Here is a 15,606-nt window from a genome sequence, read left to right as displayed (position 1 = left end):
TGTTCACCTTAGAGATCATTATGCTTCTCTCAACCGGGATATCTAATTGTGTCTGCATCAGACATTATGAAACTGGAATGTATGAAATGTTCTACAAAACAGTCAAAGGACTGGGAAAAGAAACCACCCTGGTCTCTACCAACAGAGTACAATTGATAAAGCTTTATTAAGAAATAAAAGGAGACTCGGCATACAGGGGTTGACAGTGGTCCCAAGGACTATCAAAGATGTAAAATGAGCGCTTTTGTAAAAAAAAAAAAAAAAGTCATATACCAGGGTCCTAAACTATAGAGTGTATTACCAGTTGCTTTCAAAATGAATTATTCCAAGAGCTTTTTATAGAGTCTGAAAATTTGGCTATTTTGTATACAATTGAGGAGTCATTGCCGGATAATATTTGAGATTTGTGGTTGGGGATTAAAATAAGCTGCTTTAAGGGGGTTGGATTTCATTTGTTGTATGCAGGAAGTGGCTCTGTTCTACAGAGGCTTCATCCAGATGTGTGCTTGAGGTGTAAAGGAGTCCAGGTGTTTATATAAGTTGTCGAGGGATGTGCTGCTAGCAGCAATATCAGGCCTCCTAAATAATGTCCCTTGGAAAAAGAGAGTACATTTGCCCTACAAACTAAAGCCCTGCCACTTTTAATTCAATTTGAATTAGACCGTGCAGTAAATATCTATTTCACAAAGAATGCTTATGAGGAAGAAATTGTGTATTTGCAGACAAGCTTTCAAAGGAAGACTCATGCATGCATCAAGAAGGTGAAATCTCAGTTCCTCTACCTGTTGAAATGCTGCTTGTCCTGGATACAGATTTTGGCATAAAATGAAAGCAAGGACACCTTTAGGAGAAAAAAAAAGTAACTGGTTAATATATCTATAGGAGCACTTCATCCATCCAGATCCAAATATTTCTTACATAGGTAGTGTGTAATTTTATAATAAGTCTCATATGTGTGAGGCCAAGTACGTAAGCACTTAGGCCCGGAATCTATAAATAGCACCATTGTCAGTAGCCACCTTAAAAGTGGCCGCCGATCGTGTGTCAATCATGTGATGGTGCCGTTGATAGAATCATGCCTTCGGAAAAGGTAGGAACTGGAAAGGTAGGCAAGGATTTTCAAGGCCTATATTTCTGCACCTACCTTAGATGTGAATTACGCCTATGGAGGTGAATTATGGTGCCTAACACCACTTCTGGCGTTAGCTACGCCTACAGTGGCATTAGGCATCGTAAAGCGCTTCCATAGGCGCAATTCCATCATCAATTCCAATTCGATCATCAATTCCAATTCTCTATGCCTTTCAGGATAGAAACCTTCAAGATCCTGAAAGGCATAGAGAAAGTAGACAGGGACAGATTTTTCAAACTAAGGGGAACCACAAGAACAAGGGGGCACTCGGAGAAATTGAAAGGGGACAGGTTTAGAACAAACGCTAGGAAGTTCTTTTTCACCCAGAGGGTGCTGGATACATGGAATGTGCTTCCAGAGGCTGTGGTGGACAGGAGCACTGTACAGGGCTTCAAAGAAGGTTTGGATAGGTTCCTAGAGGAAAGAGGGATTGAGGGGTAAAGATAGGTGTAGAGATGGGTTATAGGGATAGGAGTAGAGGTAAGTTATAGGAATAGGAGTAGAGATAGGTTATAGAGCTAGTCAGGGACCACTGCTCAGGCAATGGGCCTGATGGGCCGCCGCGGGAGCGGACCGCTGGGCGAGATGGACCTCTGGTCTGCCTCAGCGGAGGCAACTTCTTATGTTCTTATCATTTTTTTAGGTGCTGGTACGTGCCTTGAAATTTGTTTTATAAGTGCTTTTAAATAGCATTTTGCGGGGGGGGGGGGGCGCTAGCGAGCCCGATGAGCTAGGAAGCTAACCGCGTGCGCTCCGACGGTTCCGGCTCAATAATAAATCAAATTAGCATCATTATTGACTTTTGCGTAGCGCAAAAATACTTGCTGCGCGTCTGAATGTCTGCCGGTAAGCCCCATAAGCGCAAAAGCGCTGAGCCACCTTCGCCGACAAAACTGGATACCGGCATGCAGGGAGATGTGGCTTCGGCGGCCATTTTGGAGGAGCTGAAAACTATAAAAGAATTAATACTGGAAACTAAACAGGACGTCGGGGATCTTAAAACGGACATCACTGCATTGAAAGACGAGCTCACCTCGGTACAATCGATGACAGCGCTTTTAGATACTAGAACCACTGTTAATGAGACCAACATAAAATCTCTGCAGAGGCAAGTGAACCGCATGGCAGCGCTAGAGAGGGCGCTTGAAGAAGAGGACAACCGCGCAAGACGGACCAGCTTTCGACTTTTAGGTCTACCAGAGGGTCGGGAGGCTTGTGACCTGGTAGACTTCTTAGCGGTGCTGCTGCCACAGATCCTAAAGATGAATGATGACACCAAATTGGATTTTGATTCTGCCTTTCGCCTGCCACAGCCCACCGTTTTCCATAAGAAATATCCAAGACCTGTGTTGATTACACTGCTAAGACATCAGCAAGTACTTAAAATAATGCAGCATGCCAAATTGCATTCACCTATTACATTTGAAGGGAATAAAATTTTACTTGTTCCTGATTTGGCCAAGGAAACAGCAAAGAGAAGAAAGCTTCTGCTATCTTACAGACCTCAGCTAAAGAATCTGGGTGCCAAGTTTGGCATGTTGTACCCGGCACGTATGAGAGTTACTTTCAATAACTCCACTAAAGACTATCTCAATCCTGCAGATCTAGCTGATTTTATTGAATCTGTGAAGCCCACTGATATTGACAAAACTTAACTGATATGTTCCTGTCATGTAAAGTATAACTTACACCTTCTATTCTACATGAGCTGCTCTGCTTGATGTGTGTCTGAATTACTTTCACTGCTGCTGCTTGTTGTTTTTCCAGTTGTGATAATGATGCTAACTGTTCTATCAATATTGAACTGTTGGAGCCTGCTGTTTAGGCTTATCTCACTTGTCAGCTTACTGACCCATAGGTTTTTTACCACTGTTTAATGCAGTTTATTTTGCTATTGCAGTACATAGTGAATGTTTTTCGTGCAGAGTTTGTCTTTGTATTCTGTTTCAGGCAATTTATCATCACCCGTTGGTATATTGGTAATCTGATATTATTATCCATATGTACTGACTCAATATATATCTCACCTGCAATGTATAAATGTCACTAACCTGTTTTTCCCTAAACGTGAAAGGTTTCAATAATCCAGTAAAGAGGCTTAAACTCTTAAGATATACTGAAAGGTATAGCCCTGATGTCATCTTCTATCAAGAAACACACCTAAATGACATTGAAGCATTAAAGATTGCCCCACGATGGGCATATCCTCCTTTGTTTTCACCATCTGTGGGAAGGAAGAACGGTGTTATCACTTTAATTAGAAAGCGGGCAGACCTCAAAATAATATCTTCTTCACATGACACGGACGGCAGATGGCTTCGCGTCACTTTGGAAATTGGAGGTAGTCTCATACACACCTACAATATATACGCACCCAATCAGGACTGTCCTATGTATTTTGAAGCATTGTCTGATGATATTAGTGGTAACGCTTTCCATCCATTCATACTAGGCGGTGACTTCAATTTGATTCTGAACACTGAGAAAGATAGGAAATCTAAGTCTGTTTATAGGAAAACTAAAGCTTGGCACTGTCTACAAGACTTGTTGTATCAACTGAAATTAGTTGACCCATGGAGATTGCAACACCGAAATGACGAAGCATTCACATTTTTTTCACCTCCTCATGCGTCCTATTCAAGAATTGATTTCTTTTTACTCAGCTACTCTTTATTGCATAAAGTAGAATCTACTGACATCCAACCTCTATCTGTGTCGGACCACTCTTCTATTACACTAACTTTAAAAGATATCACTCCTCCGAAACCACCAAGCTTATGGAGGTTCAATTCGTCACTATTGCAAGATTCAGCTTTCAAGGAACACATTGTTGAGCACATCAATGATTACTTTACAACCAACAAAGTAGAAGAGACTTCATGGCAGACCACATGGGACACATTTAAATCATATATTAGAGGGATAATAATCTCATACGTGGCTAAGAAAAAATCTGAACATAGGCGTCAGCTAAAAGCATTGGAAGTACAAAAGTCGTCCTTGGAATCCAGCCTCTTAGCTGATATTACTAATATCAAACTACAAGCTGACTTAAATAAATTACGTTATGAATATAATCTACAACTAAGTTCTGCTGCTGCATCTGAGGTGTTGATCCAGGCTTCACACTATTACGATACATCTAATAAGGCTGGTCATCAACTAGCATAATACCTAAAAATGAAACTGGAAAAAACGGCCATACCAGCCATTAAAACGGATAACGACGAGCTTATAACATCGGATAAAGAAATCTGCAGCCGGTTTCATTGCTTCTATCGTGATCTCTACACATCAGAGAATCCTGCTGTAACATCTATAGAAACATATCTTAATAATATTGCTGGTCTAAATTAGATGAACAAGATGTTGAGTTATTATCTACCCCCCTGGACTTGGACAGTCTTAAAGATGCATTGAACTCCATGGCCAAACACAAAGCCCCAGGACCGGATGGCTTTCCTGTGGAGTTCTACCTGGCCTTCCAGGACACGATTTTACCTTTTCTACTATTACATTACATTACATTACATTAGGGATTTCTATTCCGCCATTACCTTGCGGTTCAAGGCGGATTACAAAAGGTTAATTTAAAAATACAGAGTTACAATGATTGGCTAGAGAGGTAAGTTGTAGGTTTTATAAACATTAACGGGTTGTTGAGGGTGAGGTGGTTTGTAAGAGAATTAATAGTTGGTCATAGTGGAGGTTCTTTTGTTGTTGTTAGTGCAGTAATGGGTAGGTCAGATGTCGGTTTTAGAGTTACTAAGAGGTCGTGATGTTATTGCTGCTTCAGGAATTTCTTGAAAAGTGTGGTTTTTATTTCTTTTCTGAACGTCCTATAGTCTGGGGTGGTCATCAGAAGGTTGGAGATCTGGTTGTCCAGCCTTGCGGCTTGAGTGGCTAGGAGGCCGTCGTGTAGTTTTGTTCTTTTTACTTCCTTGATTGGGGGGGGTATGAATGGGGAGTGTGTTTTTCTGTGTCTGGTAGTGGGTGTTTGGATGAGGCGATTATTCAAGTATGATGGGCTGTCTCCGTGTAGGGTTTTAAATAGTATGCAGTAGAATTTGAATTGGATTCTTTCTTGGATTGGAAGCCAATGTGAGTTGATGAAGGCTTCAGTGATGTGGTCATGTTTTCTCAATGAGTAGATGAGTCTCAAAGCTGTATTTTGGATTGTTTGGAGTTGTTTAATCGTGGTTACAGGGCAAGGAAGGAAGAGGATGTTGCAGTAGTCCAGTATACCTAGTATTAGGGATTGTACTATAAGTTGGAATTGTGTTCTTTCAAAGAATTTTCGGACTTGTCTCAGATTTCTCATGACTGCGAATGATTTCTGAATTGTTTTATTTATTTGCGGTTGCATAGTGCAGCATCTGTCTATGGTCATGCCAAGTAGTTTTATGGTGGTTTGGATTGGATATTTGATTGCGTTTATTTCTAAGTTGGTTGTGGTTTGGACCTTGTCATTTTCGAGAAGGATGAATTTGGTTTTGTCTTGGTTGAGTTTAAGTTTGTGATTTTTCATCCAGGTTGTGACTGTTTCAAGTGTTTGGTGAAGTTTGTCTGTCATGGTAGGTTTAGAATGATCATATGGGATGAGGATGGTGATGTCATCAGCATAACTATAGGTGGTTATGCCCAGATTGTCCAGATGCGTTCCTAGAGAAGCAGTGTAGAGATTGAAGAGGGTAGGGGATAGTGGAGATCCTTGTGGTACGCCGCAGGGGTTTGACCAGGATTCTGACTTTTCTTTGTTTGATTTTACACTGTAGGTTCTGAGTTTTAGGAATCCTTCAAACCATGAGTATACTTTATCTGAGATGCCTATTGCGTCTAAGATCTGTAGAAGGATGTTGTGATCCACTAAGTCGAATGCTGCAGTTAGGTCCAGTTGTATGAGAAGCATTTTTTTCCCTGTACTAAGGTGTTGTCTGACGGTATCCATAAGGGAGCCTAGTAGTGTCTCTGTACTGAAGTTTGTTCTGAAGCCTGATTGCATGGGGTGGAGTAGGTTGTGGTCATCTATGTAATTGGAGAGGAGTTTGGCTACTAGGCCTTCTATAATTTTGACATATAGCGGAATTGAGGCTATAGGTCTAAAGTTAGATGGGTGGTTTTGTGGTGCTTTTGGGTCTTTTTGGATTGGGGTGATGACGATTTCGCTGAGGTCAGCAGGGAATGTGCCTTCTGTGAGCGTGATTTGAATCCATTGTAGAATTATGGTGCGGAATTTTACACTAGAGGTGGTAAGGAGATATGAGGGGCAATGGTTAAGGTCACAGGAGGCATGGCTGTATTTTTTGTAGAATTTGTTGAATTCTGACCATTGTATGTTGGGGAATTGAGTCCAAATTCTGTCTGCTGCGGTTGCCTCTTTTCCTGTAGGGTGGATTGTGATTGAGTTTTGATGGGATGGGTTAAGGATGAGAGTGGCTCTGGTGTTGGTAATTTTGTTCTTGAAGTGTTCTGCTAAGAGGGTGGGTGATGGTGGAGGGGTGTTCGTGGTGGTAGTGTATGGTTTGGTGTCTGTTAATTCTTTCAGGATTTGGAATATTTTTTTGGAATCTTGGGTTTCCGTGCCTATGAGATTAGTATAGTAGCTTTTCCTCTTATCCCTTAGTAGATTTTTGTATTGTTTGTTGATTTTTTTCCAGTCGGTTTTTGTTTGATCTTGGTTCTTTTTTCTCCATTTTCTTTCTAATCTTCTACACTGTCTTTTGAGTTGGAGTAATTCATTATCAAACCATTGGTCTGATTTCCTGCTGGTTCTGGTTTTGGTTTGTAGGGGGGCCAGATCATCAAGGATGTTAGTGGATACATTTTTCCAGTGGGAGATGAAGTTTTTTGGGTCGCAGTTTTGGATAGTTTCGTCTACATTTGACCAAAAAATGGTTGGATCGATATGTTTGCGTGTGGTATATGTGGTTTTTTTTGATTGAGGTGTGTGTTTGGTCTTAGTCCAATTGATGTTGAAGTTGTATGTGTAGTGGTCTGACCATAGGGATGGGGACCATGTTCCGTTAGTAGTTTGGATTGCTGGATTGGATGGTTGGAGAGACATGAATGCAGCAATGTCCAGTTGATGACCTTTTTCATGGGTGGTTTGTGGGTTTAGGATCTGGAAGGATAAGGCTTTGAGGAAGGATAGACAGTTATTTGCTGGTGTGGAGGTTGTGTCTTCTAGGTGTAGGTTTAGGTCTCCTAGGATGAGGTTATATTCTGCTGTTAATGAGTTTTGGTAGATGAAGTTTTCAAATTCAGGTCTCACTGTGGTCCAGTTTCCTGGTGTTATGTAGCAGAGTAAGCAGTTTAGTGAGTTTTTTAGTGTTGGGTTTGTGAGTTGACACGCTAGGAAATCCATTTGCGGAGTGGATGTTTTTTCAAGTATGTTTAGAGTTAGGGAGTTCTTGATTATTATTGCTAGTCCTCCTCCTCTTTTTTTTTTCTCTGCAGGTTACTGTTATTTTGTATCCCGGCGGATACTTGAATCATCTGATTAGTAAAGGAGAGGCGATGGGCTCGTTCACGGAAGCCATGATTATTGTCTTGCCAAAACCTGACAAAGACCCATTACTTGTGGCTAATTACAGGCCTTTATCGTTGATAAATATAGATGCCAAACTATATGCGAAAATACTGGCTTCTAGGCTACAGCTTGTTCTACCAAAGTTAATACACACTGATCAAAATGGATTTATGAAAGGACGACTTGCCAGTGATAACTCCAGATTATTCTCTCACATCATATCACAAACTTCAACCTCGGCCTCACCCTATGTGACCATTGCTTTGGATGCGGAAAAAGCATTTGATAGGGTGGAGTGGTCATTTCTGTTCTGGGTCTTAACTTGGTTTGGCTTTAATGATTCCTTTCTTCAAATGATAAAAGTTCTGTACTCTCATCCATCAATGAGACTTCGTATCAACAACGTCCTGTCAGAAAAATTTTATCCGTCCAGGGGCACGAGGCAGGGGTGTCCCCTCTCACCATTGCTGTTCAATCTAGCGTTGGAGCCACTATTGATTGACATTCGATCTAATGCTTCCATACAGGGATTTCAACTTTCCGATTTGAACTTTAAATTGACAGCATACGCGGATGATGTACAAATTTACACTCTTTTGGATTCTATACCGACTGTTCTCGGGACAATAGCTGCTTACTCCTCAGTCTCAGGTTATAAACTTAATTTAACTAAATCAGAAGTTATGCCGCTTTCAGGAATCCCTTGCGGTGAGGATATCAGGAAGCTGGGCCTTAAATATGCCCCACTAAGCTTAAATATCTGGGGATTTATTTTGGAGTCTCTATTGACGAAACTCAAGAATATAATATATCATATATAATGGATATTATTACTAACACAACTTCCAGATGGTCACCACTAAAATTGTCATGGTGGGGTCGATTGGACTCCATCAAAATGGTTTTAGCCCCAAAAATCACATATATCTTATCCATGATTCCATTCTTGTTTCCTTTAACTGTCTACAAGAAATTCGAATCTGCATTGGTCAAATTCTTATGGAATGCTAAACCGCCTCGCATAGCATTGAGAAAATTAAAGTGTACTAAAGAAAATGGGGGGGTCAACTTCCCCAGTTTATATGACTATCATGTAGCCTTTTTGTGTAGACAAGGTTCTCAATGGCTTAAAGATACGACTGAGCTATACTCACCTGCTTGGCTGAACTTGGAACGTGCCTTAGTACCTGATGAAAAACTTGGTTATTTACCATTTGCTTACAAGAAACATACAATTAGCAACAACGTTATATTCTCCTCTACTATAACTGCCCTTCTGGAACTAGATGCAATTGCTCCTGTACGGTGGAATGATACGATCAGTTCCCCTATATGGTGAAACCCTTGTTTACTAATTCAGGGCCGCTATATTGAATGGAAATCCTGGCGTAGGAAGGGCATATGGACCATTGGTCAATTATTAGCTGATTCTAAATGCTTGGATTTTGAAACTCTAACTTGCAATTATAATATGGATCCTTCTCACCAATATGAATGGCTTCAATTGAAACATTGCCTAACATCTTATCTCAAAAAGACTAACTTGTCTGATGACACACCTACCTTGTCCTGTTGGGCTGCCCTTATTAATTCTGGTAAAGGTCAAGCTTCGGCTTGGTATAAATTATTGCACAAACATAAATTCCTATCTTCTGTAGTGCTATATGACATTTGGGCTCAAGATGCTTCAGTTCCTGTGGAATGTTCAGACTGGAGTGAAATATGGCTCATGTCTTTTAAGGCTTTGAAATCCACCTCCATTTGGCATTCTGTTTTATTTTTATATCACCGAGCGTATTGGACACCACTCAAGCTATCTAAACTTGGGCCTTCTGTCTCGAATAAATGCTGGTCTTGTATGTCTGCTATAGGAACGCTGGAACACATGATTTTTCAGTGTACTCACCTATCACCGTTTTGGTCTGATGTGTGGTCTACTATAAGTCAGATATTACATATAAATGAAGTCATATCATTTGATATTGTCATATATGGGGCTAGCGCTTTACGGAAGTATCAATTAGACAAATATGAAATCAGATTGCTTAAGTGTTTACTTCTTATTGCAATTAAAACTATATTATCTCAGTGGAAAGACTTCTCCTCGCTACACTATAACGTTTGGTGGAATACGGTATGTCTGTTTTCTAAATTTGAAATGATAGCTGCTGAAAAGACTAACTCTAGCCACACCTATCATAAAGTCTGGTCTCCTGTCTTGGTCTATTGTGCATCGCCATAGTGCTATACCTGTATGTAAAGTAAAGAAGTGGATTTTGACTTATTCTTGCTATATGATATGAATATGACATAAGTTGCATATTATGTCTTCTGATTTCTTTTGCCTTTGTTTCTTTTATCTGTACGATTAATCGATCTCTGATTGTTATACTGCAATGCACGGCCTGTTGTTTTCTGTTTGCTGTTTTGTTATGTTTATAAAATTCAATAAAAAAAGATTGAACACAAAAAATAAATAGCATTTTGCACTTAGACGCCGGTAGGACACCAGCTGGCAGCTTTGTTAACTATGTTTTGCCATCCCTGCCAGTGTTTGCCATGTTATCTTCTACCATACTATGTCTGAGAGTGTGACGCCGGAGTTGGAACTGCAACTTTGGCACCCTGACGTTGTGGATTCTGACACACGCAGCTCCTTGTGACCTTGGACAGGTCACTTGGTCCCCTAATACCCCAGGTACATTAGATAGATTGTGAGCCCACCAAGACAGACAGGGAAAAATGTCTGAGTACCTGAATAAATTTATGTAAACTGTTCTGAGCTCCTCTGGGAGAACAGTATAGAAAACTGAATGAAAAAATAGTGTAAAAATTATCAGCTTCTGATAACCAGAGTTGATATTGTGATGTCATATTGCCTCATTCCACCAATGCCTAGGAGCCAATCTCATCAGTGATGTCATAATGGCCCTACACTTGGCTCACTTTTGCTACAATTTGATTTCTAGAGTGGCGCAATGGTTAAAGCAACAGCCTCAGCATCCTGAGGTTGTGGGGTCAAACCCACACTGCTCCTTGTGACCCTGGGCAAGTCACTTACTACCCCCATTGCCCTAGGTACATTAGATAGATTGTGAGCCCACTGGGACAGACAGGGAAAAATGCTTGAATTCCTGAATTAATTCATAAAAACCGTTCTGAACTCTCCTGGGTGAACGATATAGAAAATTGAATAAATTAATAAAATAAATTGGAGAAAACCAGCAGAAATTGCAGGTAGATTGAAACCCTGCACAGCTATGCCTGCTCTGGAAGAAGTCTAAATGAATGTGTCCTTTACAGAACGTGCTCAGTGTTAATGCTTGAGCTCTACTTCAGGTGCCTCACCGATCTAGGCACCTAATTTAATTTTTTTAATTGGCGCTAATTAAAAAAGCCATTATAAACTGATTATAAAACTATTAAAAAACATTAATTAATAGGTATTCACCTAACTTGGAAGGTGCCTACTGCCTCGTACAGAATGACACAGGGACAAATGACATGGGGACTCAATTTCCCGCCCCTACAAGTTCTGTCACTGTCCTTGCCCCATTCTTTCAAGCTCTGTCCTTATTTGCACAAGCCTCGAACACTTTAAAGTCATAACTGTTCAAGGCTTGTGTGGTTAAGGCAGAGCTTGCAGGAATGGGGCAGACACAGAACTCGCGGGGACGGGATGGGGAAATTGAATTATCGCAGGGATGGGAACAAATTTGTCCCCATGTCATTCTCTAGGTCTATACTGAAGGGCTTGCTGGTGTCTATATAGAAAGTAGGCATGATTAGGGGTGGGGTTTGGGCATGGATGGAGTTAAGCACCAGTATTTCAGGCCAAGAAAACCCTGGCTTCTTATGCTGGCATCTAACAGGCTCCGGAAGCAGGCTTGGGACACATGTTTTGGTCTTGCCCTAAGGTTCAACTTTTCTGGATTGCTATCTTTGCTTTTGTGGAGAGCACTTGGCATATCACCATTCGCCGCTCCCCTTTGCTTTTATTTGGGACTGTTCCTCACTACTTTCCTCGCTCGAAGGGAGTTGTAGCTTTCCTCAAGTGGACTATCCTGATTGCTCTGAAATGCATTTTGTTGAAATGGCTTGAGGCTGATGCTCCGGACTATTCCCTCTGGCGATGCCGAATGATTACTCTTCTGATGTGGGAGAGGAGGGATGTGAAAGATCTTTCTTCTCTCCCAGGCCGCATATTTCAGCGTACTTGGGAACCTTTCTGGACTACCTTGACTCCTTTGGCTCGCAGCCGGGTGCTTAACTGTTGATTCTTGTTTTGTGATTCCTTTTGTTCTGATTGGTACATTAACTTTCTTTTCTATTTCTTTGATACTGTGTTTTTGGATGGGGAGGTTGCTTGGGTTGGGATAGGGGTGGAGTGGGGGGGGGTTCTCTGGGGGGTATTCTATAAACTGCTGAGCTGTTTTGATTCTTTGTATCTTTGTTTTGTTGCTGTTTTGTTTGCTCAATAAAATATATTTGACTATACTGGCATCTAACTCAATTTATGTATTGCTAGGCGCAATTCTACAAATGGTGCCTAACTTTGATTGACGTGCGATAGGTGCTGTTTCGCTTGGTGCCTACTGAGTTAGGTGTCGTTTAGAGCAGTGGTATTCAACCCAGTCCTCAGGGACCACTTGGCCAGTTGGATTTTCAAAATCTCTGTCATCCATATTCATTGTGGATATCCTGAAAACCCGACTGGCCATGTGGTCCCTGAGGACTGGGTTGAATACCACTGGTTTAGAGAATCTGGCCCAGTATACACATCATAGCTTAAAACCCATAAAATCAGAAGGGGATCTGGGAGTGCGTGGGCATTGTAAAGGGGCTCTGGTTCAGTGTGGGTGAAAGTTTTAAATGAGCTTGCCTTAAGAAGATTTGACCTATTTGTCGGATCCTCACCTTGACCTTTTTTGAAGAAGCCCATAAAGAAATAGAATAAAACAAACAATCAAATACAAAAATAATATACCCCCCTTTTTTTTTTTACTGAGCTTAGGTAGGGGTTTCTACAACTGCCTGGCATGCTAAATGCTCCGACGCTCATAGAATTCTTATGAGCGTCGGCGTAGTTAGCGTTCAGGGCCATGGTAGAAACCTCTACTGAGGTTTAGTAAAAGAGGGCCATAGTGACATAAGAACATAAGAAGTTGCCACCACTGGGTCAGACCATTGGTCCATCGCGCCCAGCGGTCCGCTCTCGCGGCGGCCCGTCAGGTCTATGACCTGTAATGTGGTTCCTGTCCATTTCTGTAACCTACCTCTTCTTTTTATCTGTAACCCTCAATCCCCTTTTCTTTTAGGAACTTGTCTAAACCTTCCTTGAAACCCTGCAATGTGCTCTGGGCTATCACAATCTCCGGAAGCGCATTCCATGTGTCCACTACCCTCTGGGTAAAAAAGAACCTCCTAGCATTTGTTCTAAACCTGTCCCCTCTCAATTTCTCCGAGTGACCTATGGTAGAAGGCAACCAGACCCGCCTGGGAAGTTTTCTGATTCTATTCTCTTACCTGTATGATGGTAAACAAGGCCTGAACGACAGGGAAAACAGTGATGAGCACGGTGGTGCAGTGCTGAAGCTCATGGTAATATCCAAGGGTCAGACAGTCCAGCACCAGTGTGGCCAGCGCAAAAAGAAACAGTCCACCTACAAGAGAAGAATTCGGATCCACTTTCAAATCTGTTTCATAGATCTAAGTGGTGTACACCGTACTAGAACTAGTTTCAAACCACACAAAATGAACTTTCCCTGTGCACTTCCCTACTAGTTATAGATGCAGGTAGACACGTGGGCCCTGATTCTAGAAACGATGCCCACCAATGTAGGTGCCTAACTTAATTTTTTAATTGATTAACTGGTATTGATAATTGAAAGCGCCATGAAAAAACGATTAGGGCGGGATTGTGGGTGGGACTTTGGTGTAACGGGGCGGGGATGGGTGGAACTGGGGGGTGGGTGGGTCTAAGGGTCCGGATTTTACCAAAGTAAAATCTGGTAACCCAACTTTGGAGAGGCTGTTGCACGCTCTAGGTTAGTTAGATAAGAGCCATCGACTCGTGTTTGAGACCGAGCAACTTGATGAATTACAGATCTAAAAAGAAATTGGTTTTGTGCTAGTCCAGTAAGGTCCTCCAGCGTCATCCCCACGGTTGTTTTCAATGTGTCCAGCCATCCGGTTGTAGGTCGCCCTCTTCACCTAGTCCTTTGATCTTCCCAAACGTGATGTCCTTCTCCAGTGATCTTTCTGACAGTGTGCCCAAAATGAGACAGTCGTTAACTTCATCACTTGGGCTTCGAGTGACATAGTCTGTTTTATCTCTTCCAGAATCGATTTGTTAGCTCTTCTGGCAATCCACTTCTCTAGCACCAAAGCTCAAATGAACAACATTTATTAACTATTCCTTCGCTTAAGATCATTAATACTAGACGGCAATTTATTTTTTCAGTGACTGCCCCACAGACTTGGAATTCCCTCCCAATTTATTTGCGAAAGGAGCAGGATCTAGGAAAATTTAAAAGTAATCTAAAAACATTTCTTTTTAAAGATGCCTTTAGTGCTTAATACACTAATTCCTAGGCCATAGACTATACTGTATTAAACTATGTTTTTACTTGTCTTCCTCTTGTACTTTTCCTCTGTATTGCTTTACTATATCGAATTGTATTTCATAATCCCTTTTTACCTTATATTCCCAAAATGATGTTTTAGCTTTTAACCCAATGTTATTATTTAAAGTATGTATTGTTGTTGTTGTTTTTTTTTTTTTAAATAATGAATGTATTTTAAATTGTTCATCGCTTTGTAATATGATTAAGCGATTAATCAAGAGAATTATTAAACTTGAAACTTGAAATGAGTCAATCTTCTTTCTGTCTTGTTTTCGTGGTGTCCAGCTTTTGCATTTGCAATTGACCTCTGAGAAAATGAGTACATGGACAAGTCTGATCTTCGTTTGGAGTGTTATTTCCTTGCCTTTAAATACTTTTGTCGAGCACCTTCACTGAAGAGGGACCAAGTGCTACTCTGCGGAGTATTTCTTCCCTGCTAGTTGCTTCTTTGCTTACGAAAGAGCCCAGGAGATTGAAATCCTTTACTACTTCTATCGCCTTCAAGCTCAAAATCTTCATCGTTTTCTGTGTTCATGATCTTTATTTTGTTTATGTTCAGTTGTAATCCCCTGCCATGACTTTCGGTTTTTACTTTTCTCAGTAGATATTGGCATGTCTTCTTTGCTAAGGGCAGTTATGCATGCAACGCTAACTGGTCACTTAAAATTTGATATACAGTAGTGCAATTTTCTGACAGCAGGTCAGTGGTTTACAAAATAAAATCAAGTAAAAACAGAACTGGAATTACATATTAAAATAGGAAAGACACAATCAATCAGAGTAAAACTAAATTACCTGTTCCAAATTTGACCAGGAATACCACTGTCGTTTCTTAAACCTCTGAACCCGCTCTCCAAAATTACAGAACAGGCACTCCCGGTGCAGCATCATGGTGCCCTTTCCCCTTCCCGTCCCGTCAACCCCCTTGCTTCCCTTTGCACAATCTCCCTGCTTCATCTGCTCCTTCTCCTGCGCGGGCCACCGGAGCAGAGAGGACTGGGCAGAGGGGGCTGCCAGCCGGGGCCGGCGGAGAGGAGCTAGGCGGCTGGAGGAGTAGCAGCAGCCGCTGCCGAATGCAGCCTCCGTCCCGCCTTCGCCTCCCTGGATTCGCTAGAGCGGCCTGCAAGGTTCACTACAGTGGCTGGAGAACCTCAGCAGGCCGCTTTGAAGAGGGCCGGCAGTGGGAGGGAGGAGTCGCTGGCACACGCGCTAGCGCAGGCGGCGTGAGCACTGGCACAGAAGCACAGCTCACGCTAGCAGGACTCACGGATTTTCGACAGCGCATGCGCGCTTAGCCTTTTATTATTATGGATTGAATG

The 15,606-nt window shown here is 41.7% G+C and overlaps 1 protein-coding gene across 2 annotated transcripts in view; it reads right to left on the bottom strand.

Annotated features, from left to right (window-relative positions):
* Positions 1–15,606, bottom strand: part of LOC117359879 (proton channel OTOP2-like) — a 40,828-nt gene that overhangs the window by 14,218 nt on the left and 11,004 nt on the right. For both annotated transcript variants that reach the window (XM_033943290.1, XM_033943291.1), the window contains 2 exons: positions 13,188–13,324; positions 783–841 (listed from right to left, as the gene is read on the bottom strand). In XM_033943290.1, the coding sequence (XP_033799181.1) occupies positions 783–841; positions 13,188–13,324 (196 nt within the window). The remainder of the gene's footprint in view (positions 1–782; positions 842–13,187; positions 13,325–15,606) is intronic.

The sequence above is a fragment of the Geotrypetes seraphini genome, chromosome 4, assembly GCF_902459505.1.
Source record: "Geotrypetes seraphini chromosome 4, aGeoSer1.1, whole genome shotgun sequence".
Taxonomy (NCBI): Eukaryota; Metazoa; Chordata; class Amphibia; order Gymnophiona; family Dermophiidae; genus Geotrypetes; species Geotrypetes seraphini.
This window is presented reverse-complemented; position numbering and strand designations above follow the sequence as displayed.